Source organism: Tupaia chinensis, unplaced genomic scaffold (genome assembly GCF_000334495.1).
Source record: "Tupaia chinensis unplaced genomic scaffold, TupChi_1.0 Scaffold000239_1, whole genome shotgun sequence".
In the NCBI taxonomy this organism is placed as follows: domain Eukaryota; kingdom Metazoa; phylum Chordata; class Mammalia; order Scandentia; family Tupaiidae; genus Tupaia; species Tupaia belangeri.
Window position 1 is genome coordinate 929,832 of NW_006159717.1, and position 26,654 is coordinate 956,485.

At 39.2% G+C, this 26,654-nt stretch overlaps 1 protein-coding gene across 4 annotated transcripts in view; it reads right to left on the bottom strand.

Annotated features, from left to right (window-relative positions):
* Window positions 1-26,654, bottom strand: part of ZMYM4 (zinc finger MYM-type containing 4) — a 100,346-nt gene that overhangs the window by 18,118 nt on the left and 55,574 nt on the right. For all 4 annotated transcript variants that reach the window (XM_027771944.1, XM_014587890.2, XM_014587888.2 and 1 more), the window contains 12 exons: window positions 25,510-25,682; window positions 24,308-24,458; window positions 21,236-21,376; window positions 20,871-20,908; window positions 18,445-18,589; window positions 14,589-14,707; window positions 12,720-12,891; window positions 9,042-9,095; window positions 8,452-8,631; window positions 7,642-7,736; window positions 573-744; window positions 304-399 (listed from right to left, as the gene is read on the bottom strand). In XM_027771944.1, the coding sequence (XP_027627745.1) occupies window positions 304-399; window positions 573-744; window positions 7,642-7,736; window positions 8,452-8,631; window positions 9,042-9,095; window positions 12,720-12,891; window positions 14,589-14,707; window positions 18,445-18,589; window positions 20,871-20,908; window positions 21,236-21,376; window positions 24,308-24,458; window positions 25,510-25,682 (1,536 nt within the window). The remainder of the gene's footprint in view (window positions 1-303; window positions 400-572; window positions 745-7,641; window positions 7,737-8,451; window positions 8,632-9,041; window positions 9,096-12,719; window positions 12,892-14,588; window positions 14,708-18,444; window positions 18,590-20,870; window positions 20,909-21,235; window positions 21,377-24,307; window positions 24,459-25,509; window positions 25,683-26,654) is intronic.

The following is a 26,654-nucleotide window of genomic DNA, read 5'->3' on the forward strand; positions in this document are numbered from 1 at the left end:
CCTCATACTGAGTTCTATATGGGGTTACTGTCCAGAGAAGGGGCTTAAGAAGACCAATTTTGGGCCATTTACACAGTATTATAAAATGAAACAAAATTCCTCATACATGCATAATAAACTCATCATCAGAAAATTCAACCCTATCTGTGTAAGAAATGCTTTAAAATTGGGGGCTGAAAAACATTGAGGGGTTGAGACATTATTTGTTTTTTTTAATCTTTAGCCAAATCTTTCATTTTAAACATTCAATTACAAATTTCAATTGATAACGACATCAAACATAATGGAGAGAAACAGCTTTACCTCTACAGCCTGGCTCGGAGGAATCCTGAGAGAGTGGGTGGTCTGGAGCACTTCCTAAAGGGTCAGAATATGGGCTAGATGAGGCATGTTCAACTCCTGACAAGGACAGGAAAATACATGAGAAGCTAAATAAAAACGGGAAAAAATTAAGTAAAGTTAAAACCCAACATTTTGTGGGACTTTTAACCCAGGATTTACTCCTTTTGAGCAGATACATAAACTTATTTCCCCCTACTTAATTAAGACATAAATTCATGCTGTGTATTTACCTCCAAATTTTATGTCCCCCTGCTCTTCCTTGGCATTTTTCCACTGAACCCAGTTCTTCCAGGCATTTACCCCATACATGTACTTCAGTGTCATCCCAGACACTGAACACCCTTGAAAGGCTCCTTGAATAAGACTCCTGGGCTCCACAGCCACTATTGACTTCTTCCGTCCCTGAAAAAAATTCCAAAGATTTATAAAATATAACATTTAGTTTTGGATTTTAAAATATAATTATTTAACCTTTATTTTTTAAAATATGAACAGAGAGGGACAGAGAGAGAAGGAAAGGGAGTGAGAAATCAAGTTGCCAGGTCTGGGACTTGAACTGTGGTCAGCCATGTGGGAGTCCAGTGTCCTTAACCGTCATGTCACCTGCCGGCCCCTAGTTTTGGACATTCAGAGCTATAAAATAAGTTTCAATAAATTCTCTAACTACAATAGAACTAACCTAGAAAAATACTGAAAAGATGTCAAGAAAATCCTCCAAAACTGTACAATTAATAATATACTGGGACCAGCAGTTAGCATAATGGCTATGTTGCTGGACTCCCATGTAGTCGACCGTGGTTCGTGTCCTGGACCCGGTGGCTTAAAACTCACGCCAGGCGCGTGTGCGTGCGTGCCCAAGATCACAAGAGTAGAATAGAGCAGAAGGGACTGCAGCGTGGCCATCCCCCCGGGGGGTGATTTCTCGCTTTTTGTCTCTGTCTGGTGAGCGCACACGCCCTATAGCAAAAACCTCTTAAAAACAAACAAACAAAAATAATATACTTTTAATTAGATGTTTATAGTATTAAAATGCTTCCATGAGAAATTAAAAAGTCGAAAATCTATAAAATAAGCTTTTGTGGGAACCAGCAGTTAGCATAATGGCTATGTCGCTGGACTCCCACGTAGTCGACCGCGGTTCACGTCCCACATCCGGTGGCTTAGAACTCACGCTGGATGTGTGTGCGTACGTGCCCAAGATCCCAAGAGGAGAATGGAGGAGAAGGGACTGTGGCATGACCATTCCCCCTGGGGGGTGATTTCTCGCTCTCTGTCTCTATGTCTCTCTCTGTCTGTCTGGTGAGCACACGTACCCTATAACAAAAAACTCTCCAAAAAAAAAAAAAAAAAAAAAAGTTTTTGTCTTAAGAAACTAGAAAGTTAATAGGACCAGTAGTTAGCATAATGGCTATGTCGCTGAACTCCCATGTAGTTGACTGCGGTTCGAGACCCGGACCTGGTGGCTTAAACTCACACCAGGTGCGTGTGTGTGCGTGCCCAAGATTCTGAGAGGAGAATGGACTGTGGCGTGGCCACCCCTCCTGGGGGTGATTTCTTGCTTTCTATCTCTCTGGCGAGCACATGCACCCTGCAAAAACCTCTCCAAAAAAAAAAAAAAAAAGAAACTATAAGGTTAAAACTCAAACTAAGGAAAAAGAAGTAAACATAAAAGCACAAGCAAAATCCAATGAGAAATAGGTGTAAATAAAATGAAAGGTTGGTTCTTTTAAAAGATTAAAAAACTGATCATCCCTAGCTAGAAGAACCAGGAAAAAAGAGTGAAACACAAATTACAAATACTTGATCTTGCAGCCATTAAAAGGATAATAAGAAAATGAATGCTGTGAATATCACTATGTCAACAAATTTGACAATTTAGATGAAATAGACAAATTTTCAGAAATGAGGAGCCAGCAGGTGGCAGAGTGGTTAAGTCGCTGGACTTTCACATGGTTGATCGAGGTTAAGAGTTTTGGACCCAGTGGCTTGAAAATCATGCCAGGTCCATGTGTGTTTCCAAAATCCCAGGAAGAGGAGGAGCCAGTAGATGGGTGTAGCAGTTATGTTTGCTGGTCTGCCACATGGCTGACTGTAGTTTGCATCCTGGACCCGGTGGCTTGAAAGTGATTCCAGGCATGTGTGCCCAAGATCCTGGGAGGAGAATAGAGTAGAAAGAATTGTGGCATGGCCAAGCCCCTTAGGGGTGATTTCTCACTTTCTCCCTCCCTCTCTCTATCTCTTTCCAGCAAAAACACAAACTTCAAAGCAAAAACATTTTTTTTTTTTTTTTGGAGAAAGAGAGAGGTTTTTGCTATAGGGTGCGTGAGTTCGCCAGAAAGACAGAGACAGACGGAAAGTGAGAAATCACCCCCCAGGGGGGATGGCCACACCACAATCCCTTCTCCTCCATTCTACTCTAAGGATCTTGGGCATATATGCACAGCGTGAGTTTAAGCCACTGGGTCTGGGACTCAAACCGTGGTTGACTACATGGGAGTCCAGCAACATAGCCATTATGCCAACTGCTGGTCTGTTTTCTCTTTTTTAAAGCAAAAACTTCTTGGGGCTGGCAAGTGGCATGGTGGTTAAAGGTGCTGGATTCCCACATGGCCAACTGTGGTTTTCAAGTCCTGGATCTGGTGACTTGTTTCCTCAATTTCTCTCTCTCTCTCTCTCTTTCTCTCTCTCTCACTCTGACCCTCTCTGGTCAAATTGAAATAAACAAATGAATAAATGAATAAATAAAGTTAAATAACATAATTTTTAAAAAAAGGCAAAAACTTCTTAAAAAAAAAAAATTCTAGTAGGAGAAGGGATTGTGCATGCACCCTATGGCAAGAACCAAAAAAAAAAAAAAAGAGACAGACAGACATGAAATTAACAAAGCTTACTCTAGAAAAAAGTAAATAAACTGAAAAGGTACAGAAATAGAACCTGTATTACTTTTTGGAGAGATTTTTGCTATAGGGTCACTAGAGACAGAAACAGAAAGCAAGAAGTAACCCACCCCCTACCCCAGGGGAATCCCTTCTCCATTCTCCCCTCAGGATGTTTGGGTAGGAATATACACACACCTGGCATGAGTGTCAAGGCTTTAAAACCTTTGACCTCTACCATAGTCAATGAAATTATTTAAATAGTATTTCAGAGAAATGAAAAGGAAGGGAAACTAACTCCTATCAATAGATGCAAGAAATCAACCTGATAAAGTTTAATACCCAAATAGTGATTGAAACTGTCAGCACTAGGACCAAATGGTGGTGGTGGCAAAACATGCACTCTCTGGGGTTCACTGACATGGGAAGGTTCCACATTTACGTCCAGTGACCTCCTTGAGTACGTCAGGCACATGTGTGTCAATTATCTGAGGCTAGAGATGAATCATGACATCAGGACCCTTTGGGGACAAGAGGGGGTTGTCTCTCATTCTCTCTTACTTATTTAAGAAAAAAATCAATAACATTAACAATAACAGTAACAAAAACCTTTCAGCAAATTAGAAAGGAACTTCTTCAACCTGATACAGGCCATCTATGAGAAACCTACAGGTAACATCAAGCAAAATATTCCAAGAATACTCTCCCCTTTTAAAGAACTCTATTTCTTTTTAAAGAATTATTTTATTTTTCTTCCTTTTTTTCTTTCTCTCTCTCTCTTTCTTTCTTTCAATTTGACCAGAGGGGAGGAAGGGAGGGAGGGGAGAGGGGGAGAGAGAGAGAGACAGACAGATAAAGTGAGAAAGCAAGCTGCCAGGTATGGGACTCGAACCATGGCTGGTCATGTGGGAGTCCAGTGTCCTTAACCACCATACCACCTGCTGACCCCAAAGAACTGTTTATTTAATTTAATTATTATTATTATTATTATTAAATTCGCTATAGGGCACTTGCACTGACTACAGAGACAGAGGGAGGAGAGAGTAAGAGAGAAGGAAAGAAAGTGAGAAAGGCGGGAATGCAAAGTGCTGTGGATCTCGAGGGAGTCCAGAGCTTCAACCACCATGCCACCTGCTGGCCCTAAAACTAACCCCTTTTGCATTAAGATCAGGAATAAGGCAACAAGGTCTACTCGCCCTACTATAATCTGCTATTGTACTGAAGAGCTTAGGTAGTTCAATAAAGCAAGAAAAAGAAAGAAAATATTCAGATTAGAAAGTAAAACTGTCTTTATTCCAAGATAAGATGATCATCTAGGCAAAAATCTTGAGGATTTTAGTTGAGCAAAGTTAAAGGATATGAAGTAAATATACAAATGTCATCTGTATTTCTTTGTAGTAAAAAAGAATACTGAAAAACGATACAATTTATAACAGTATAAAAAAACTTTAAATACTTAGGAAACAAGTTTAACAGAAGATAAGGAAACTCGTAAATGAAACAGATAAACCACTGTTAAGAAAAATGAAAGATGACCTAAGTAAAGGGGGAAGCTGTCATGTTCATGAATTAGGTAACTCAATATTGTTAGGTGTCAATTCTGTGATCTAGGGATTTAGGACAGCCCCAATCAAAATTTTAGCAAGCAAAACCTGACAGGCTGCAGCCAGCAGGTGGCACAGTGGTTAGGTGCTGGACTCAGGCCACAGTTTTAGTCCCAGACCTGGCAGTTTGCTTTCTCTCTCTAGTAAGCACATGTGCTCTAGAACAAATTAATGATAACAGTAATAATAATAAACTTTAAAAAAGAAGCTGACAAGCTGACTCTAAAATTTATATGGCTCATATACAAATGACAATTTAGAAAAAGAACAAAGTTGGAAAACTTAAACTAATTTCAAAACTCATGGAAAAAACAAACAAACAAACAAACAAAAAATTCATGGTAAAGTTATAAAAATTAAAGAGCAGGCTCTGGGGTATAAAACTATAGACATAAAGACATGAGACACAATGGAGAGTTTTAGAAATAGATCCACTCATATATGGTTAACTGACTTTTAACAAAGATGGCAATTTAATTCAATGGAGAAAGGGTGGTCTTTTCCATGAGGGATGTGATGCTACTGGAACAACTAGATGTCCATATCCAGAAAATGAACCCTGAGCCTCACTTCAACTCACACATAAAAATTCTTCAAATTGGACCACAAACAAAAAAGGTAAAAATATAAAACATCTAAAATAAAGTTTAAAAGAATATCTTAGGGACCATAAGTTAGGTAATAGATTTTTAAAAATGAGATATTAAAAAGATGACCTAGGGTCAGCAAGTGGCGTGGTAGTTAAAGCGCTGGACTTCCACATGGTTGACTGCAGTTCAAGTCCCAGATTTCTCTCTCTTTCTCGTGAGCACAAGTGCCCTGTAGCAAATAAAAATAATGATAATAATGATAAATGAAGTTAAATAATTCTAAAATAAAAAAGATCCATAAAAAAATAAATATTGTAAACAGAATATGCACTTCACAAATATGATGCTGGGCAAAAGAGGGACAGCTTTGCGTATCTAATTAAAGTTGAAAGAAAAATTCATACACACAGTAAAATTATAATAATAAATGTTTTCAAAGTTAGAAAGCAGCTACCCTTTGAGTCTAGAAATAGACACAATAGAGGCAGGCTGGCAATGCTGTTTTCTGATCTGGATAAAGTACACATGGATCTGTTCAGCTGATGAAGACTAGTCAAGCTCTACACTTAAAATATCTGTACATTTCTAATATGCATAATAAACATCTATTAAAAGTTGAAAAAAAATGGACAAACTGGACTTTCTCAAAATTAAAACCTATTCACCATTAAGAAAATAAAAAAAGGAAACCACAAGATAGGAGCAAGACTCTAATTTGATTAAAGAAATTATATCCATAATAAAGAATACTTACAACTCAGATGACAAACAACCCAATTAAAAAAAAGAAAAATGTGCAAAAGATTTGAATAGACACTTTACTAAGGAAGGCATAGAGATGGCAAACATACATATGAAAAGATGCTCAACATCATTAGCAATTTCATTAGGGCAATATGAACCGACAATGAGATACCACTACACGTTCACCAGATGAATGAAATTAAACATTGACAATACTAAGTGTTAGCAAAATCTTGGAGCAGATGAAGCTCTTAATACACCACTGGTGGGAATGAACAGTGGCATTCACTTTAAAAAACAGTCTAGGGGGACCAGCAGTTAGCGTAATGGCTATGTCGTCAGACTCTCATGTAGTTGACCGTTGACCACGGTTTGTGTCCTGGACCCGGTGGCTTAAAACTCATGCCAGGCGCGTGTGCATGTGTGCTCAAGATCCCGAGAGGAGAATGGAGAAGGGATTGCAGAGTGGCCATCCCCCCTGAGGGGTGACTTCTCGCTTTCTGTCTCTCTGTCTGGCGAGCGCACACGCCCTGTAGCGAAAAACCTCTTAAAAATAAAACAAAACAAAAAACAGTCTAACAGGTTTCTTATTAAGCTAAAAATTCATCTACCATAAAAACTTAGCAATCCCATTCTTAGATATTTGTCAAGTGAAATGAAAATGTATGTTTATATGAAGATTTAAACTAGAACGTTCATTAAGTTCTTTCCAACAGTCCCAAACTAGAAATAACCCAAATATACATCATCTGTTCAATACCTGAACAAGTTATGGTTTATTCATACAATGAAATCCTCCTCGGAAATGAAAAGGAATCAACTACGGAAACATGAAATAAAACGGATAAATCTCAAAAACATGCTAAGAGAAAGAACCTAGAAGCAGAAGACTACACATTATGTGATTTCATTTATACTGAATTTTTAAAAGGGCAAAGCAGTTCTATTTTGTGTTGATCTGAACAGCAGATCTGTGGTAGTTAGCAGGGGGAGATGAGGCAGGCTGAAAAGGTCGTCTTTATTGAGTTATAATTATAGCGAAAATTTCTAAGCTGTAAGTGTGCAATGTGATGGACTTTGATCAATGTATGTAGTATGTAACTAATACCACAACCAGGAACAGTTATATTGTGCCAGAAATTTTTCTCATGACCTTTTGTTAAGAAACAGAAGGGGCCAGTAGCTGGTAGAGGCCTGGACTCACATGGCCGACCACAGTTTAAGCCCTGGATGTGGCAGCTTGCTTTCTTACTTTCTCTCTCTCTCTTTCTGGTCAAATTAAAAAAAAAAAAAAACGATGAATAAAGTTAAATAAAATAGTTCTAAAATAAGAGAAAATAAGCAAAAGCATGAAAATACAAGGCTGCAAAATAATGTATAGAACTACCTGATTCTGGCTGTTACAGAATTTTGTAAATTTCAGGAACTAATAAACACGGGTAGAAGGAAGGAGAGTAAACTCTAGAAAATTAAGCTGCTGCTTACTCTTCGTCTTGGCTGAGGGAAGCCATCTCTGTGTCGTCGTCTTGTTCGGGAACGTGCTTGGATTCCCTGTCCTTTATTAAGTGGGTCAAAGGATTCTATAATAATCAGCAGAGAGCATATTGTGAGGTAAATAACTCAATGATTTAAATAAAACTTAGAATGGGGAAAGAAGTATCAGGTAACCATCAGTACAGTTATTATTTTGTTTTGTGATAGAAGAAGAACTTCACTTATATGGCTGGCCACATATCCGGATGTTCCACGTGCACATACCTGGTCAACACCATTTTGAAAAATTATTTGAGGAAAAAACACACATGCGATAAAAAATAACAATACAACAATAGTAAATAACACAAATGAAAAACACAGCACAACAATTTCCATAGCCTTTACATGGCATCAGGTATTCTAAGTGATCTAGAGGTGATTAAGACACCAGGAGGATGTGCACAGGTTAGACACAAATAGCACTCCTACACTGAGCAGAAGCACCTGTGGCCTTTGTTATTTCAGAAGTCTTAGGATCAACCCTCCTCGGAAACCAAGGGAGGACTGTATACTTAAGGGAACAAGGGATATGCACTAAAATGAACACTCTATTAGTAATCAAGAAAACTTCTCAGATGGTCATGGTGGGAAAGGCTAAACCAAACATGAACTGTCGTTAAGAACAATATGGCATAAGTTAGCCATTACAAAGGCAAGGCCATTTATGCCCAAGATTATTCTAACACATTCTAACTGCTTAATAATGTCAGTTCAGAATTACATCAATCTCCTAAAATAAAAGAATTTTGGTAAACAAACCTGATGGAAAATCTGCTTCCAGATCCTGCTCAGTTTCCCCTTTTGAGAACTGCTTCAATTCTGAATCTGTTTCTTGCACAGCATTCGACTTTAAGGCGTAATGATTCAGCTCCTCCTCCCAGCTATGTGGAGTAGATACTGCCTCTGATTCAAGATCACCACTGTATGTACTTCCTTGATCTGAAATAAACAGAAAGCATATAAGCTCTCAGAACAAGACGGTCTCTTGACATGCTCAGAAACCTTCCCTAACCCCTAAATACTAAAAACTAAGACATGTTGATGGACAATCACCTAAATACGCTCAAGAATAGAGTAACTTGTTCATCAGCCTCACAGAACAGGCGTGTGTGGAGTGGGGCTAGCAGGTATTCTTGGTAGGCACTTTAAAGCATTATCTCAATCCTTAAATAGTTGAGGTAGCTTTTATTAGTCTCATTATAAATTACCACACACCACTGACATTTGATGCCCCTGACAAAAGCTAAAGCTGCAAATATTAACAAATCAAAGGGTACAAATACTTTTTGGATTTCTATTACTAAGAGAGGGCAGTATTTCGAAGAATCTAAGTATGTACAACTACAAACCTTTTTCAAATATCTTGGTGTCTAGAAACAGTTCCTGTTCAGAAGTTTGAGATCCTAAAGAAAAAGAAAAGAACACAACAATTTATATATACACAAAACAAATTGCATCTTAGATGAAATGACAGTATTATATCATGAATAATATTATAGAGTTCTAAGTAAATAGGTATCACATAAAGAATGACAAATTAATAAAATGAAGCATTAGTGGTAACTGGAGTTAAACAAATTACTACGGTTAATAGTAGTTATGCTTCTAGGTAGCAGTATAAAAGAAATCATGGCAAGAGACCTTTACTTATGATTTTATTCTCTTCTGCTATCTGAGATCCTTTTCTTTACCATGATACAAAAATGTACATACACACTTTTTTAATACAGTTTTTAAAAAATTTTAATATTATTATTATTTAATTTTGCTATACAACACATACGCACAAGTGCGAGAGGGAAGTGAGAAAACGAGGTGCCAGGTGCAGGACTCAAACCATGCTCTGCCATATGGAGTCCAGTGCCTTAGCCACCACATCACCTGCTAGCCCCACTCCATGCACTTACTATTTAAAGACTAACAAATCTGTTTTAAGCTGCTTTTCCTCCCAAAACATAATAAATATAATGATTTTTAAACACTGCATTGAGAGGGCAGTAGACTTGGAATATACAAAAATAAGTTACATAAGCAATCAACATATGGAACTAAACAGAACAGAGTTCTATTGATTATAAAATACTTCAAAAATAAGAAGCTTAAAAGTTCAAAGTAATTTAAAAAAAAAATTTTTTTTAATAAGTTTTTTGCTATAGGGCGTGTGTGCTGGCCAGAAAGACAGAGAGATAGAAAGCGAGAAGTCACCCCCAGGGGGGATGGCCACGCCACAATCCCCTCTCCTCCATTTTCCTCTTGGGATTTTGGGCACGCACGCACACATGCCTGGTGTGAGTTTAAGCCACCAGGTCCGGGACCTAAATTGCAGTGGACTACATGGGAGTCCAGTGACAGCCATTATGCCAACTGCTGGTCCCATTAAAAATTTTTTTTAAATTTACCCAAGAAAATGGTTTCTTTACCTTAAAATAAAAATTAATCATGTCCCCCAAGCTGCAATTTCTACCTCCTCTTGGATTCTAAGTCATTTGCTTTTTTAAAGAATTATTTTTGTTTATTATTATTATTTTAACATGTTATGGGGCATATTCCTACGCACACACATGCGAAAGAGAGAGAGAGAGAGAGAAAGAGAGAGAGAGCGCCACCAGATCTAGGACTTAAACCACAATCGGCCATGTGGGAGTCTAGCTCCTCAACCACCACGTCACCTGCTGGTCCCCAAAACCATTCCATTTTATCTATACTACAATGATTACAAGTGTCTTTAAGCTTAGTTTTGAAAGTTTATGTCTAATTTAATTGTACGTAAGAGCAAAGTCACAATACTTTTACAGACAAAGTATTTGATAAATATTAAATATTGATGTTAATGGAGAAGAAACTTACATTAAGACTTATCATCAGGAATGTTTAAGCGTCTACACTAAATAGTGTTAAAAGTTTAAAGATCAAACATATGGGCAATACTCTAAGACATTAAACTCCATATATAATGAGTCAGAATGAGATGGTTGTGTATCGAAGAGCAAAATAATAAAGAATAAATAAAAATAAAAATGACAAAAGCTAGAAACACTGGTATAATAAACAAATAAGCTTTCACTGATCTGTGTGTGTGTGTGTGTGTGTGTGTGTGTCTGTGTTTAAAGGGTTCTGCCATAGGGCGTGTGTGATCACTGGAGAGACAGACAGTGAGAGGGAAAGTGAGAAATCACTCCCCAGAGAAAATGGTCACGCCACAATCCTTTCTCTTCTCTTTTGGTCCTGAGATTTTGGATACACGAGTACACGATCCCAGTGTGACTTTCAAGCCTCCAGGTCCAGGACTAGAAGTGTGGTTGCCCATATGAGAGTGTAGCACTTTAAACACTCCACTACCTGCTGGCCCAATAACTTATTTTCTTGGGGTTGGCAGGTGGCATGGAGTTAAGGGAGCTGGACTCCCAGTTGGCCGATCGTGGTTCGAGTCCTGAACCTGGCAGCTTACTTTCTCACTTCCCCGTCCCTCTCTCTCTTGCTGTCCCTCTCTGGTCATTTAACATAAATAAAGAAAATTAAATAACTCTTAAAAAAAAAAAAAAACTTACTTTCTAAGAGAGAAAGTACCCTCAATAGTCTCACATGATGAAAACTATCCCCCACCTGGCCTATCCAGCCAGCCAGGATCATGATATGCACCTAATATGTGCAGGCTGCCTGGGAACCTGCCTAACCTGTGATCTTCCACAGGGATCTAGCATCATTTGAGCAACATGGTATGGTTGTGGCACTGAGATGGCCAGAATATACACACTCATACACACACACATACATATATACATACATGCATACACATAATTTCAAAACTTACTAGCTTTACAATAGAAAAGTTGAGAGTAGTTTGATATTTCCCCCCAAATACTACAGAATCAAGAAAATCATCTGGGAACCAGCAGTTAGCGTAATGGCTATGTCGCTGGACTCCCACGTAGTCGACTGTGGTTCGCGTCCCGGATCTGGTGGCTTAAAATTCACGCCAGGTGCGTGTGCGCCCAAGCTCCTGAGAGGAGAATGGAGGAGAAGGGATTGCCGCATGACCATCCCCCCTGGGGGGTGATTTCTCGCTTTCTGTCTCTATGTCTCTCTCTGTCTGTCTGGCGAGCGCTCGCACCTTATAGCGAAAAACCTCCCCCCCCCAAAAAAAATCATCTAACATTTTTTATGCATGGCTATATTTCTAGGTATTTAAACACAGCAAGATTTCTTTAACTGATACTTAGGATAACTTGAGGTACATGAAAATTTGGAGAAGTGCTATTTCTTTCTTTTCATTCACTCATTCATCCATTCATTTATACTGTCAGAGGGCATGGGCACTCACCAAAGAGAGAAAGAGAGAAAGTACCACCTAATAGGGCATGGTGATGCCACAAACTTTTCTCTTCACTTCTCCATCCTCTTGGGATTTGGAGTATTTACATGTGCGCACGTGGCCAGCATGTTTTTCAAGCTACTGGGGCCAGGACTGGACCATGGTAGGCAACGTGAGATCCCAGTCTTTTAAACTTTATTTATTCTTTTCAAATTTATATTCATTTATTCATTCATTCATTCATTTTAATTTGACCAGAGAGGGACAGCAACAGAGAGAGTGAGAAACAAGCTGACACGTCCAGGACTCAAACCACAGCTATGTGGTAGTCCAGCGCCCTTAACCACCATGCCACCTACCAGCCCCAGGATCCGACTAAGTTAACCACTAGGCTACAGGGCTATAGAAAAGGGCTGGCATTTTTCTTTTAAAGATTATACCAATCTTGGGACCAGCAGATGGCACAATGGTTACATCGCTGGACTCCCATGTAGTCGACCATGGTTCAAGGCCTGATCCCAGTGGCTTAAAACTCATACCGGGTGCATGTGCATATGTGCCCAAAATCCTGAGAGGAGAATGAAGAAGGGATTGTGGCGTGGCCATCCTCCCTGGAGGGTGATTTCTTGCTTTCTGTTTCTCCGTCTCTCCAGTGAGCACACACTCCCTATAGCAAAATACTCTCTTAAAAAATAATTACAAAGATTATACCAACCTCCCTGGGACAGAGTCTTCTCCTTCTCTTCATCTTCTGCAATCATTTCTGCCATCTCAAGGAGATCAGCTTCAAATGGATGTGTGGGAAGCTTTTCCTTAATGTCGTCAATACCCTCTGTGACTTTATCTTCATTATCCACTGAGGATGGAATAAGCATGGGGACAGGCATCTGAAAGACCAAGAACAGACTTAAGAGTTTCTTGGGAAATAGGTTTGTCATCAAAATTATTATTTCTGAGATGATGTAAGTATTATTGAAATAATAAACAAATTCAAGATATTTTCATTGTTGGTGATTAAAACAGACTTGTTAGTTTGTTTTATAACACTAGAGACATTCGAATATTCAATAAGTCCATCTGAATTCACTAAAAGAGTAATTCTGCAACATACTGTTGTTCTGTTTTTGCTTCTATTTCTTGCTAGACATTTCCACACAACTATTTCCTTTAAGAATTCAGTACTAGGGGACGGGCAGATGGCATATGGCTTACATGGCTGAAGTCCCATGTAGTAGACTGTGGTTTGAATCCTGGACCCAGTGACTTGAAACTCATGCCGGACATGTGTGCATGCATACCAAGGATCCCAAGAGGAGAAGGGAAGAGAGGGGATTATGGCATGGCCCATCACCCCTGGGGTGGGACGGGCAGATGGCATATGGCTTACATGGCTGAAGTCCCATGTAGTAGACTGTGGTTTGAATCCTGGACCCAGTGACTTGAAACTCATGCCGGACATGTGTGCATGCATACCAAGGATCCCAAGAGGAGAAGGGAAGAGATTATGGCATGGCCCATCACCTCTGGGGTGGTGATTTTCCACTTTCTGTTTCTGTATCTCTCTGTGTCTCTGGCAAGCACACGTGACCTATAGTTAAAAAAAAAAAATCTCTCTTAAAAAGTTAAAAAGGTAATTCAGTACCAGGGTTGGCAGGTGGCAGGAGGCACTGGACACCCACATGGCTGACTGTAGGTTCAAGTGGTGAACCTGGTGGCTTGCTTTCTTACTTCCCCACTCACTCTGGTCAAATTAAAAATAATTCATTCATTCATTCATTCTTTAAAAACCCAAAAACAAAAAAGAACTTAGTACCAGGGAAAAAATGTGTGTTTATAACAATAACAACAAAATACATTTTTCTTTAATAAAAAGTAAAGTCCTGGGGGCCAACAAATGGTGTGGTGGTTTAGGCACTGGAAACCCCGCATGGCTAAACATGGTTTGAGTCCCAGAGCAGAAGGCTTGAAAATAACACTGGGCGTGTGTACATGGATGCCCAAAGTTGCAGGATGAGACTGGAGGAGAAGAGACTATGGGACGGCCATCACTCCTAAGGTGGACTTCTCACTTTCCCTCTCTCTGTTTCACTCTGGAGAGCACATGCTCCCTACAGCCAAACTTCAAAAAAGAAGTGAAAAATCATGTAAATCACAGTGTTCTTTTCACCTTTGCTAGAATCCAAGATTCTAAGTGGTCTTAGTGTTCCTAACTTTTTATGAAAGGTACATAATGGGAATACCAGATGGCCTAATGGTTATGTCGCTGGACTCCTACATAGTCAACAGCACTTCGAGTCCCACATCTGATGTCTTAAAACTCATGCTGGGCATGTGTGCATGCGTGCACGCCTAAGATCCTGAGAGAAGAATGGAGAAGGAATTGTAGCATGGCCATCCCCCAGGAGGTAATTTCTCACTTCTGTCTCTCTGTTTCTCTGGCGAGCACACATGCCTATAGCAAAAAAAATTCTTAAAAAAAAAAAAAAAGTTATATCATAAACTTTTCTGAAAAGACAGAGTACAAACAAAAGCAGTTCTTAGCATAGTCCAGAGTCTGAGCCTTAATCACTGAACAATTACTCACTGGAACTGGAATTCCGAATGGGACTGGAGCGTACTGAGTGTAAAGATGAAGGGGTATGGGCACAAACACTGGCACGGGGACTGGCACCACAATGATTTGGGGCTGACTTGGAGTGTCTTCTACAAAAAAAAAAAAATCACAATTAACAAAGAAGGTTAAAAACATTTTAATAAAATTTCGAAAAAGTCTATGTAGATTTCATATATCGTTTAAAATAAATATCATCAATGATGCTAAGAGTTCTTATAAAGGAGAAATAACTTAGGTAGGAGGGAAAAAAGCCTTCAGTATAGCACTGATAAAAAGTAGGCAACATAAATATCAATGACGTAAGGATAAAATGAATACCAATAAACAGAAGAGATTAGAACAGTAACCTCAGAAGAAGGTTATGGGGGACCAGCAGATGGTGTAATGGTTATGTTGCTGGACTCCCATATAGTCAACTGTGATTTGAGTCTTGGATCTGGCAGTTTAAAACTCACACTGGGAATGTATGCATGTATGCCCAAGATCCCAAGAGGAGAATGAGGAGAAGGGACTGTGGTATGGCCATATACCCTAGGGGGTGATTTCTTGAGTTCTGTCTCTCCAGGAAATGCAAGCACCCTATAGCAAAAATCTCTCTAAAGAAATGAAAAGAAGTTGTTTATGGAAACCTGCTAATAGGAATGATTAGGATATGCTACAGAGGAGACTGAATAGGCAGAGGGCTATTTTAGTGAACCTACACGTAACAGACATTTTAAAAGCATTTGTAGTAGATAGAAAGGAGGCTACTGAAGGTTTACTAGCACAGAGTAAAATGATAAAAGGGACATTAAGAAAGATGAATTTGACAACTATTTTACCATAGAATAAAAAATACATAAACTGCTAAAGTAGAGGATAATTAAAATATGTAGAGCTAAGATGATATGGGTCTGTTCTGACTTGGTTATGATACCTACGAAACAAAGAAAACAATAAACAGTAGATGCCCTACATATTAAAAGGACGAAGAGAATTTGTAAAAAAGGGAGAAAGATGAGGACTCACTCTCTTGTCTGACAAGTATCTATACAGTCATGCCTATGTGCCAAAAATACGCTAGGTAATTATAAAAGCAATGACAGAGGAGAAAGGTAACACTAGTGAAAAGAAAAGCTATTTAACTAGGATTAGAGATGGAAAAATAATATGGGACTGTTATTATTATTATTTTAAAAACTCTAGTACAGTGGACATAAAAACAATTACTTGAGGGCTGGCCCCACAGAATAATGGTTAAGCCCTGTGCGTGAGGAACTAGATCCCGCATGCCCAATCCCGCATGCACAATTCTTTGTGTTTTTTTTTGAAGAACTATTTTACTTATCTTTCTTATTTATTTTAATTTGACCAGAGAGGGACAGAATGAAGGGGGATGGGGAGGAGTGAGAAAGTAAGTCACCAGGTCTGGGACTCAAACTGCAGCTGGCCATCTGGTAGTTCAGTGCCCTTAAACACCATACCACTTTGCCAGCCCCTCATGGTTCAAATTCTAACACCAACAGTTTGAAAAATATGATGGGCACATACACGTGTCCAAAATCCTGATGGGATGGAGAAATGGAGGAAAAAGGATTGTGGAGTGACCATGCCCCACCGGGGGTGTTCTTTCTCTGCTGAACGCACAAATCCTTTTCTCACACCACAGAAAAAAGAAAAAAATAGAAAAAAAGTGTTACTAGATTAAAGAGATCTGATAACCAAGTTATATTACACTAAATAAATCACCATTACTATATCAAAAAGAAAGGCCTATTGGGAACCAGCAGTTAGCGTAATGGCTATGTCGCTGGACTCCCACGTAGTCGACCGCGGTTCGCGTCTTGGACCCGGTGGCTTAAATCTCACGCCGGGCGCGTGTGCGTGCGTGCCCAAGATCCCGAGAGGAGAATGGAGGAGAAGGGATTGCGGCGTGACCATCCCCCCTGGGGGGTGATTTCTCGCTTTCTGTCTCTATGTCTCTCTCTGTCTGTCTGGCGAGCGCACGCGCCCTACAGTGAAAATCTCTCCAAAAAAAAAAAAAAAAAGAAAGGCCTATGAGGCTAGCTGATGGCTCAGTGGTTATGTCGCTGGACTGTCACAAGGCTGACTGCAATTCAAATCCTGGGCCTGGTGGCTTGAAACTCACATCAGGCACATGTGCGTGCTTGCCCAAGATTCCAGGAGGAGAATGGAGAAGGACTGCAGTGTGGCCATCCACCTGGGGGGTGGTTTCTCATTTTGCCTCTCACTGTCACTGTCTTCCTCTCTCTGAAGTACATGTGCCCTAAGGCAAAAACCTCTTAAAAAAATAAAGTCCTAAGTAATCTATAACACTGTTACTTGGTGTGGTCCAGGGACCAGCAACACTAAATGTACCTGGGAGCTTGTAAAAAATGAAAAAATCGGGACCAGTAGTTAGTGTAATGGCTATGTCACTGGACTCCCATATAGTCGACTGCAGTTCGCGTCCTGGACCCGGTGGCTTAAACTCACGCCGGGCGCGTGTGCGTGCATGCCCAAGATCCCGAGAGGAGAATGGAGGAGAAGGGATTGCGGCATCGCCATCCCCCCTGGGGGGTGATTTCTCACTTTCTATCTCTCTGTCTCTGTCTGTCTGGCGAGCGCACGCACCCTATAGCAAAAACCTCTCCAAAAAACAAAAAAGAAAAAAATCTCAGCCCCCACCAATTAAGAATCTGCTTAGTAAGACTCCCAGTTAATTCATAAACATATTAATGTCTGAGAAGCACTGGTATATAGGATAACCTTGCAGATCTATGAATCTAGGATTCTTTTCTAATTAAAAATTCTGAGACTTTTGTGTAACACCATGAGGAGCTATACAGACCTATTCCCAAAGGAAACAAAATGGAAGAAAACTATTAAAAAGCAATCTTTAAATTCTTGAAAAATTATTCTAAGCACATACAGCAAATGAATTATTGATTCAAGAAAGTCTATGAAAATCTGTGAAGAACTGTGAGTCTATGACATTTCAACCCCACATGCTCCATGCCCCCCAACTTCAGCTCAGTAAACTTGACAGAAGCCCCACCATAGCTGACCATGGCCAGGAGAATGGGCTTCCAACTCTTCGGCTCCCAAATAAGGGTTGCCATACTTCAGGAGGCGGCACCAGTAATTCTCATACCTTCCAATGCAAGTTGAAGAGGTGTATTCCTGGTTAGTGAAGCCAAGAGACCAGGAGCTCCCCTTCACTCAGCTCCCACCATGAAGTGGAGGTTTTACTCCAATAAAATAGGCTAAAAAGACCCAGGTAGTGTTCAAGTTCAGCAAGTTCTATGCCAAGAAGAGCAAGTCAAAAAGACCAGAGGCTACCACCCTGCCGGGACTTTGGAAAAACGACTCAGAGATTTTGCCCAATGAAAAAGGCAGTTCATAAGAAAAGAAAGCTCTGAAGCTCCCCTCAAAGTACTGCCTGGATTTGAGAGAATGTGAAGTAGTTCAAACCGAGGGGAACTCTGGAAGACCAGGAAGCCTCTTAACTGAGAGTGCATCTACACAATTCCAAAGCTTTATGCTTATTCCACAATACTATGCTGTCATTAATAAGATAATTAAATGAAATAAACATTCATAGTTTGGTATTAGCAATTTAGTTCCTTCTTTTTCACATAACTTAAGCCCCAAAAGGGAAAAACACGTGTAAGCAACTCAACCCATTTCTGCATAGAAAAATGTGTCATGACTTTGCCGACAACCTAATAGATCACTAGGAAACACTGAATGCTTAATGTAAGATCGTTCAGTCCTTTCCTAAAAAAAAGAAAAGGGAGAAAGAAAAATAAACAAACCCATAAAATAAAGAGACCAAGGAACATACCTGTCTGGCATTCTTTGTTTTGGGTATGTGGTTTGCAAGAAGTGGCTTTAGTTTGTGTGATGGGCTTGCACAATAAAGCTTTGTTCTTCAAAAGCCTTGGAGGTTGGGAAGGTGGCAGTTTCAGTGTATCTGTCTGCGTACTTGCCTAATGAAAAACAAACCAGAAACCAAAGAGGTTTTCAAAATCTTATCATTAATAACAAGAAATACTATCATCTTAAAAGAAATACTATATGGGAATTATATGAAAGACATGGCACATAAATAGTGAGAAACACAATATTCCCAAAATATTAGTAATTAAGGAATATTTTAAAACTTGCACATTAACTATGAATCTACCACTTCTGTTTTAACAATAGAAATGCCAATTCTATTGTAACACATCACTGACCAATACCAATGCTGGCTGAAATCTTAATTTTTAATGAAGTTTTAGAGGACTCAGTTTCTAGATAACCAGAAACAGCCATCACTTATAATCATGTAATTAAAGTGAATACAGATGATGTGACAGCTATCCCAGAGACCAGGAAACATTATTGGAATCTCATTGTTCCAGTCACAAATTTATCTCATTATTTACTTTCTTTTAAAGAAACAAAGCAGAAAATACTAATGAAGGAAAAAAAGGAAGTCACTCAATAACCATACAGGGCAGGGGGTGAAAGATATAAGCTACATAATAAACAGTTTATTTACCATCTGAGTATATTACAAAAGATACAATAAGTCTTTTTACACTTGAATTCTGTACAGTTTAATTGTTTAACTTTTTATTTTTTAAATGTTTCCAGAGAGTGAGTAAACTTACTAGGGGGGGGGGGGGCAGAAGAGGAGGAAGAGAGAAAGTAGCCTCCCATAGGGCGTGGTCATGTCACAGTCTCTTTATTTCAGTATTCCTTTAGAATTGTAGGTGCACATGTATATGCAACCAATGTGTTCTTCAACCTGCTGCGGCTGGGCTTAGAATCATGTGGAATCTGGCTCCCTTACCTACTAAGTAGGCTATGCCATGGGGCCGGCCCTGTAAAACTTTGTATAAAAACCGCCAATAACTTGGACCAGCAGTTAGCATAATGGCTATGTAGCTGGACTCCCATGTAGTCGACCGTGGTTCACGTCCTGGACCTGGCAGCTTAAACTCACGCTGGGCGCGTGTCCATGCGTGCCCAAGATCCCAAGAGGAGAATGGGGGAGAAGGGATTGCGGTTTGGCCATCCCCATTGTGGGGATGATTTCTCGCTTTCTATCTCTCTGTCTCTCTGTCTATCTGGTGAGCGCACGCGCCCTATAGCAAAAAAACAAAACAAAACAAAACAAAAAAAACCTCCAATAACTACATAAAACATCAAACTACCAAAAAATTAACGTACATAAAGAATCCAATTAAGGGGACCAGCAGGTGGCATGGTGTTTAAGGTGCTGGACATTCCCACATGGCTGACCATGGATCAAGTCCTGAATCTGGTAGCTTGTTTTCTCACTTTCCCTCTCTCTCTGTCTCTGTGTCTCTCTCTCTCTCTGATCAAACTAAAACAAATGAATGAATAAATAAAAAATAAAATAAAAAAGAACCCAATTAAATAACCGGAAAAGTCTTACTTTTGAACAGAAATTAAAGGGCTTATTAACCTTATTTTATAGGGGCCAGCAGGTGACGTAGTAGTTAAGGCATGGACTCCCATGTGGCTGAATGAGGTTTGAGTCTTTGATGTGGTGAATCAAAACTCATGCAGGTGTGTATGCATGCATGCCCAAAGACCTGAGAGGAGAATGAAGAAGGGATTGTGATGTGGCCGTCTCCCCTGGAGAGTGATTTCTTGCTTTCTGTTTGTGTCTCCAGTGAGCATATGTGCCCGACAACAAAATTCTCTCTTCTCTCCCTCTCTCTCAAAAAAAACTGTATATAATAAAGACTCTCTTCTCTCCCTCTCTCTCAAAAAAAACTATATAAATAATAAAGGATGAAAGAGGGGTCAGCAGGTGGTATGGTGATTAAGGGTGCTAGCCTCCCAAGTGGCCAACTGCAGTTTGAGTCTTGGACCTGGCAGCTTGCTTTCTAACTTTCCCTTTCTCTTTCTCACTCTCTGTCCCTCTCTGATCAAATAAAAATAAATAAATAAATAAAGTTAAATTTAAAAAACTCTTAAAAAAAAAAAAAAGAAAGACAACAGGGCTGGCAAGTGGCACAGTGATTAAGGTGCTGCACTCCCAAATGGCCAACTACGGTTCAAGTCTCAGACCCGGTGGCTTACCTTCTCTCTCACTTTCTCTCTCTCCTACTCTCGTTCAATTAAAAAATAATGATAACAAATGAAAAGAAATAATTTTTTTTAAAAAAGGATATTTACACAAATTATCCATGCTGTATAAAAATAGAAAATAAATTCAATGATAATACGAATAAAAATAACAAAACTTACATCACCAATGATTTTCGCTGTTACCGTTGGAACTGCACCTTGATATAAAATGAAAACATAAATTTAGGATCTTTCACAATTATTTAAACATTGGCATTAAAAGGTGATTATCAATCTATAAATACAAAGCTTCATACTAAAAAATGTGTTAATTTAATTCAGCAGAAGAAGTTAATAGTTCTAAAGTATAAGATGAGAAAAAGTGATAGGAACTTGTGAAAACACTATTCAATGCCCTTGGTCCACAATGAGCTATCATTCCTAATACGAATGAGTCAACACAAAAATGATCACTAATGGGAAAGTACAGAACTGATACATTCAACTCAAAAAGTCTAGAGGAAAGCTTTTAATCCAAGTCATACCTTGCAAGACATTGTTAGAATTCACTGTGGGCTGGGCAGCAGGAGTACTTGCCAATGACACTACATTAGCTATAACTGGAGTTGAATCTTTTCTCAGAGATGGGGGCCCTGCTGAAGCAGCTTGAGCCATGGAAATATTTCCTGATTAAAATAAACAAAATTAAAGAAACCTCATGCGACTTACATACACTTACATAGAAACCAACGCCTCACACAGATTAAACAATGCTTTCAGGTTTGAATAATTCTTTAAAAAAAAAAAAAGTTGGGACCAGCAGACGGCATAATGGTTATATCGCTGGATTCACAAGCAGTCAACTGCAACTTGAGTTCCGAGGCTTGGGACCAGCAGTTAAGAGTAATGGCTATGTCACTGGACTCCCGAGTAGTCGACCATGGTTCGAGTCCTGGACCCAGTGGCTTAAACTCACTCCGGGCGCATGTGTGGGGCGTATGTGTGTGTGAGCCCAAGATCTCGAGAAGAGAATGGAAGAGAAGGGATTGCGGTATGACCATACCCCCGAGGGAGTGATTTCTCGCTTTCTGTCTCTTTCTGGCGAGCATATGCACCCTTGTTTAAAAATACTCTAAAAAAAAAAAAAAAAAAAAAGTGCCAAGGCTTAAAACTCATGTTGGGTGTGTGTGCATGAGGACCCAAGATCCTGAGAGGAGAATGGAGGAGAAAGGATGGTTCCATAGCCATCCTCCTAGGGAAGATTTCTTGCTTTCTCTCTCTGTCCCTCCAGCAAGCACATGGTACTCTACAGCAAAAATCTCTCTCTAAAAAAAGTTTATTTCTTCCATGAGTGAGAGAGACAAAGACAGCACCTGCACTACCAACAGGGTCTTGCAGCAATCTACCTTCAGGCTATGCCAGCTGTGGTTGAGGGCATACATGCCCATGAGGTACTCAAGGTCTCCTAAAATTTAACCCTGAACTTATCTATGACCTTCACATCACATTTTACCACTGCATCACTGTCCAGCCTACCAGGTGTGGGTAATTTCTGTTGGAGCAGAGTCACTTCAGGATTAACGAGGTTTTTAGTTTCTGAAATTTATATTTTTAAGACAGAATCTCTTGTGTCTTGATTCTCCTCCCTCTCAGCCTTCTAATCTGCTGATTATAGGTGCATGCCACCATACTAGTTTTCAGATTGGACTGAAACTTGAACCAGGAAATGCTGCCATACTACCATTTAGGTTGGCTGGGAACTGAACCATTGATTCCAACCTTCAGAGTATGGCATTTTAGCAGTGTGTGCCACCATGGCTGGGCCTGGGTTTCTACTGAAAAAAAAAAAAAAAAATCTGCTATAGGGTATGTGAACCTACCAGAGAAAGACAAAAAAGAAAAAAGGAATGCAAGAAAAAACTTCTCCATGAGGCAGTTACACTACAATCCCTTCTCCCGTTTCTGCATCCTGTTGGGATTTTAGGTATACACACACATGTGCCCAGAGTCACTTTCAAGTCGCTGCCTCTGAGACTCAAATGGCAGGGTTGCCATATGGGATCCAGCCACCTTAACCATGAGGTCATGGGCCTGTACTTTTTAATGAACAAAAATTGGAAGTCTTCCATGTACTTGATGTATGTATTAAAAATGTGGGGCCAGCAGATGGTGTTGTGATGAAAGTGGCTGGACTCCCACATGGTTGACTCTGTTCCGAGTTTGGACCAGTCAGCTTGCTTTCTCACTTTCCTTTTCTCTCTCTGGTCAACCTCAAAAAAAGACAGTGAATTTAAAAAATCCTTTAAAAAAGTGAAACAGAAAGTCTCACTTAAAAGTCAGCAACAAAAATCTTCAATGGCACAATATCAATGTAATTACAGGTTACAATGAATGGACATTGAAGCCTAATGTGTTTCTTTAATCTTGACTTCACATGGAAAGAATAAGTTTTTAACCTTTTCTTTTCTTTTATGAGAAAGAGAGATACACGTAGATTCAAGCACCATCAATAGGGTCTCAGATTGTGATCTTCCATATCAACCTCCCCAGTAATCCAGCATCATGGCATGCCTGTGTACAGGTCAACCAGGAGCTGAACCCCAGCCATCCATACGGCTCCAGCATTATAGAGCAGCTACTGCTGTATCACCGCAGCTGGCCAGGGAAATTATTTTTTAAGTTTTTGGAAGAGGTTCTTGGAGTCACTGCTTCTATTTATACTATTCTATCTCTTAGGATGACACTAGTTATGTTTGTTTTTAAATCGTATAGTTTCTGAGATTATATTGCTTAGCTATGTATATTTCAAAGGGTTAGATAGTATCAAAACTTTTTTTTTTTTTTTTTTTTTGCGAGAGGGGGTGTTGTGCACTCACCAAAGAGACAGAGAGAGGGAAAGTGAGAAATCACCCTCTAGGGGATGGCTGCACAGCAATCCCTTCTCCATTCTCCTCTAGGGATTTTGGGCATGTATGCATACATGCCTATATGATTCTCAAGCTGCCAGATCTGGGACTCGACTCACAGTTGGTCATGGGAATCCAGTGCCTTAACCACCACACCACCTGCTGGCCCCTCAAAACCTTTTGAAAGGAAGCCAATATGTGTATATCTAGTTATCAAATATTAACTGTTCAGCCTTTCCCATAAAGTTAATTACTCACAGACTCTACCTGAAAATCTTACTTTGACCTGGCTTTAATCTAAAATGTTCAAGGACTAGCAGATGGCATAATAGTTATGTTGCTGGATTCCCACATACTTAACCACAATTCAAGTCCTACACCCAGTGACGTGAACTCACACCAGGCATGTGTGCGTGCATGCCTAAGATCCGAAAAGGAGAACGGAGAAGGGATTGTGGTATGGCCATCTCCCCTGGGAGGTGATTTCTCGCTTTCTGTCTCTCCATTGAGTGCATGCACTCTATAGCGAAAATCTCTCTTAAAAAACCACAAAAGTGTTCAACAATAAAATACCTAACTTGAACGCCATTTAAATACATTAAAATTTACAGTTCATGAAATTACTGACAACTGTTTACAGTTCCTAATCTGTAGAGTAACGGTTTTGGGCATTGATCAAAGATTCCATTTATTAAGTTAGTTTAATTTTACCTGCATTGTTTTGTGAAGGTGGGTCACATACACTTTGCTGATTACAGAACATCAAAATACAAAGCAGGTTACAAAAATGTTTAATTTCTCCTCTCCATTTCAAGGACTCACTGAGTTTACCTTGCCGCTTACAACCATCACATTTGGCCATCTGAAATAGAAATAGGAAAGAAATTATCTATGGTCTGACAGAGTTAAAAACAGACCCTGTGTAACAAGTGAGTAAATTAATTTGGGATTTAGTGTCATAGGTTGATTGTCCTAAAATAGTAAATATCTATTTATAGTTTTATACTTAACAATGAAAAATACCAAAAAACTCATGTCACAGGGCCAGTAGGTGGCATAGTGGTTAAGGTGCTGGGCTCCCACATGGCTGAGCGTGGTTCAAGCCCCAGATCCAGCAGCTTTAAAATCACTCCATATGCATGTACATGAGTCCCCAAAACCCCAAGAGGAGAATGGAGGAGAAATGACGAGGTATGACCATTCTCTGGGGGAGTGAGTTCTCATTTTCTCTGTCTCTCTCTCATGGGCACAAGTACTCTACGGCAAAACTTTAAAAAAAAAATTGTGTTGGGACCAGCAGTTGGCATAATGGCTATTTCACTGGACTCCCATGTAGTCGACTGTGGTTTGAGTCCAGGACCTGGTGGCTTAAACTCACGCCAGGTGCATGTGCGTGTGTGCCCAGGATCCTGAGAGGAGAATGGAGGAGAAGGGACTGCAGTGTGGCCATCCCTCTCAGGGGGTGATTTCTTGCTTTCTGTCTCTCTCCTTCTGGAGAGTGCATGTGCCCTATAGCAAAAACCTCTCCAAAAGAAAAAAAAGGAAGAAAAAAGAAAAAAAATTGTGCTAAATTCAAGAGACTCCCATAGATAACAGGAAACAAAGTGAAGCTATTAGGCCTATCTCTCTCAAAGTCAGAAGAAGACAAATTCATTTTAATTAATAAATGCAATTATAATTTTAAATATTTTAATGTCAAGATTGGTATGTCTTCTACAAGAAATAATAAACAAAAGAACTACAACTTCAATGGCACTAAAGTCTTTCTAAATCTTTTATTAATTGCTAGAGAAAATAAAATACTTAATACATTAAAGTTTTAAATAATTAGATTGTCCTTCACACTACAGAAAATTTAAAAAGGAGTAATTTATTCCTTAACTCAAAAACCCAGGAATGTGAATTATATTTACCTGATAGAACAAAACTGTATATTTGGACATGCATTCTTCACAACAAAATTCTTCCACCTTTCCCCCCAAATTATTCTGTACCAATTTGGGAGATGTCTGTAAACAGTAACTGCACATTTTACAGTGATTTCCCCAACGTTTTGCCAAGTCATGTTTATAAAGCAATTTGCAACCTAAAAATCAGAAAAAATAAACATTAGAAATACTAATATTCTATATTATTAATTATTTTTAATAAAGTAATTCTTTTTAAAATAATTATTTATTTATTTAATTCCACTTGTTATTATTTTAAAATTTTACCAGAGAGAGAAAGAGAAACGGAGAAAGCAAGCCACCAAGTCCAGGACTCAAACTATGCTCAGCCACATGGGAATCCAGTCTTTAACCACCACACCACCTGCTGGCCCACATATTATTAATTTAAATGCCCAGGACAAAGTTTTTACTCTTGGGGTCTGACCAATTAGCAGACTAAGAGATCAATTTAGATGATCAAACTAGCAGTTTTTTAAAAAAAGCACAGGAAGACAGAAAAAGACAGGGTAGCCAAACAATACAGTGTCACACACTTGCATAGTAAATTATTTCATGAAGCTTGTAATCTATTTGGGAATGTGAAAGAAAATATACTGGGTCACAATGTAAAATGTACTTCTGTGCTATGGGCACAGTGTTTTTTGAAAGCCACTGGTCCAGAGAGGAAATCTCATGTAATTTTAGAGTAAAACAAAACATTCTAAATATATAAAATAGTCACCTAATTAAAGATTGCAATCTACCTCATGTTGATTTGCATGCTCAGACCATAATGGTTTGTTTAAAACAATAAAAGAATACACTTAGTAACCTACTATAATTTAAGGTGTTCCATTTAGAAACATGAATACAGTACTATAATATTAACTATGTTTCAAATTTTAAGGATCTGTCACTTCATTTTAATACCTATAAACTATGACAGACTAGATAAAAAAAGAGTGAACTAAGTGTAAATGAATCAAAATGGCTTTGGCTAATATTATGCATAAAGGATAAAATAGACAAACTTACACAGTAATAGCTTAAATCATCAACTACTTTTCTTGAGACAGAGTCTCTCTCTAGGTTGCTCAGCTGATCTCAAACTTGTGATCCTCCTGCCT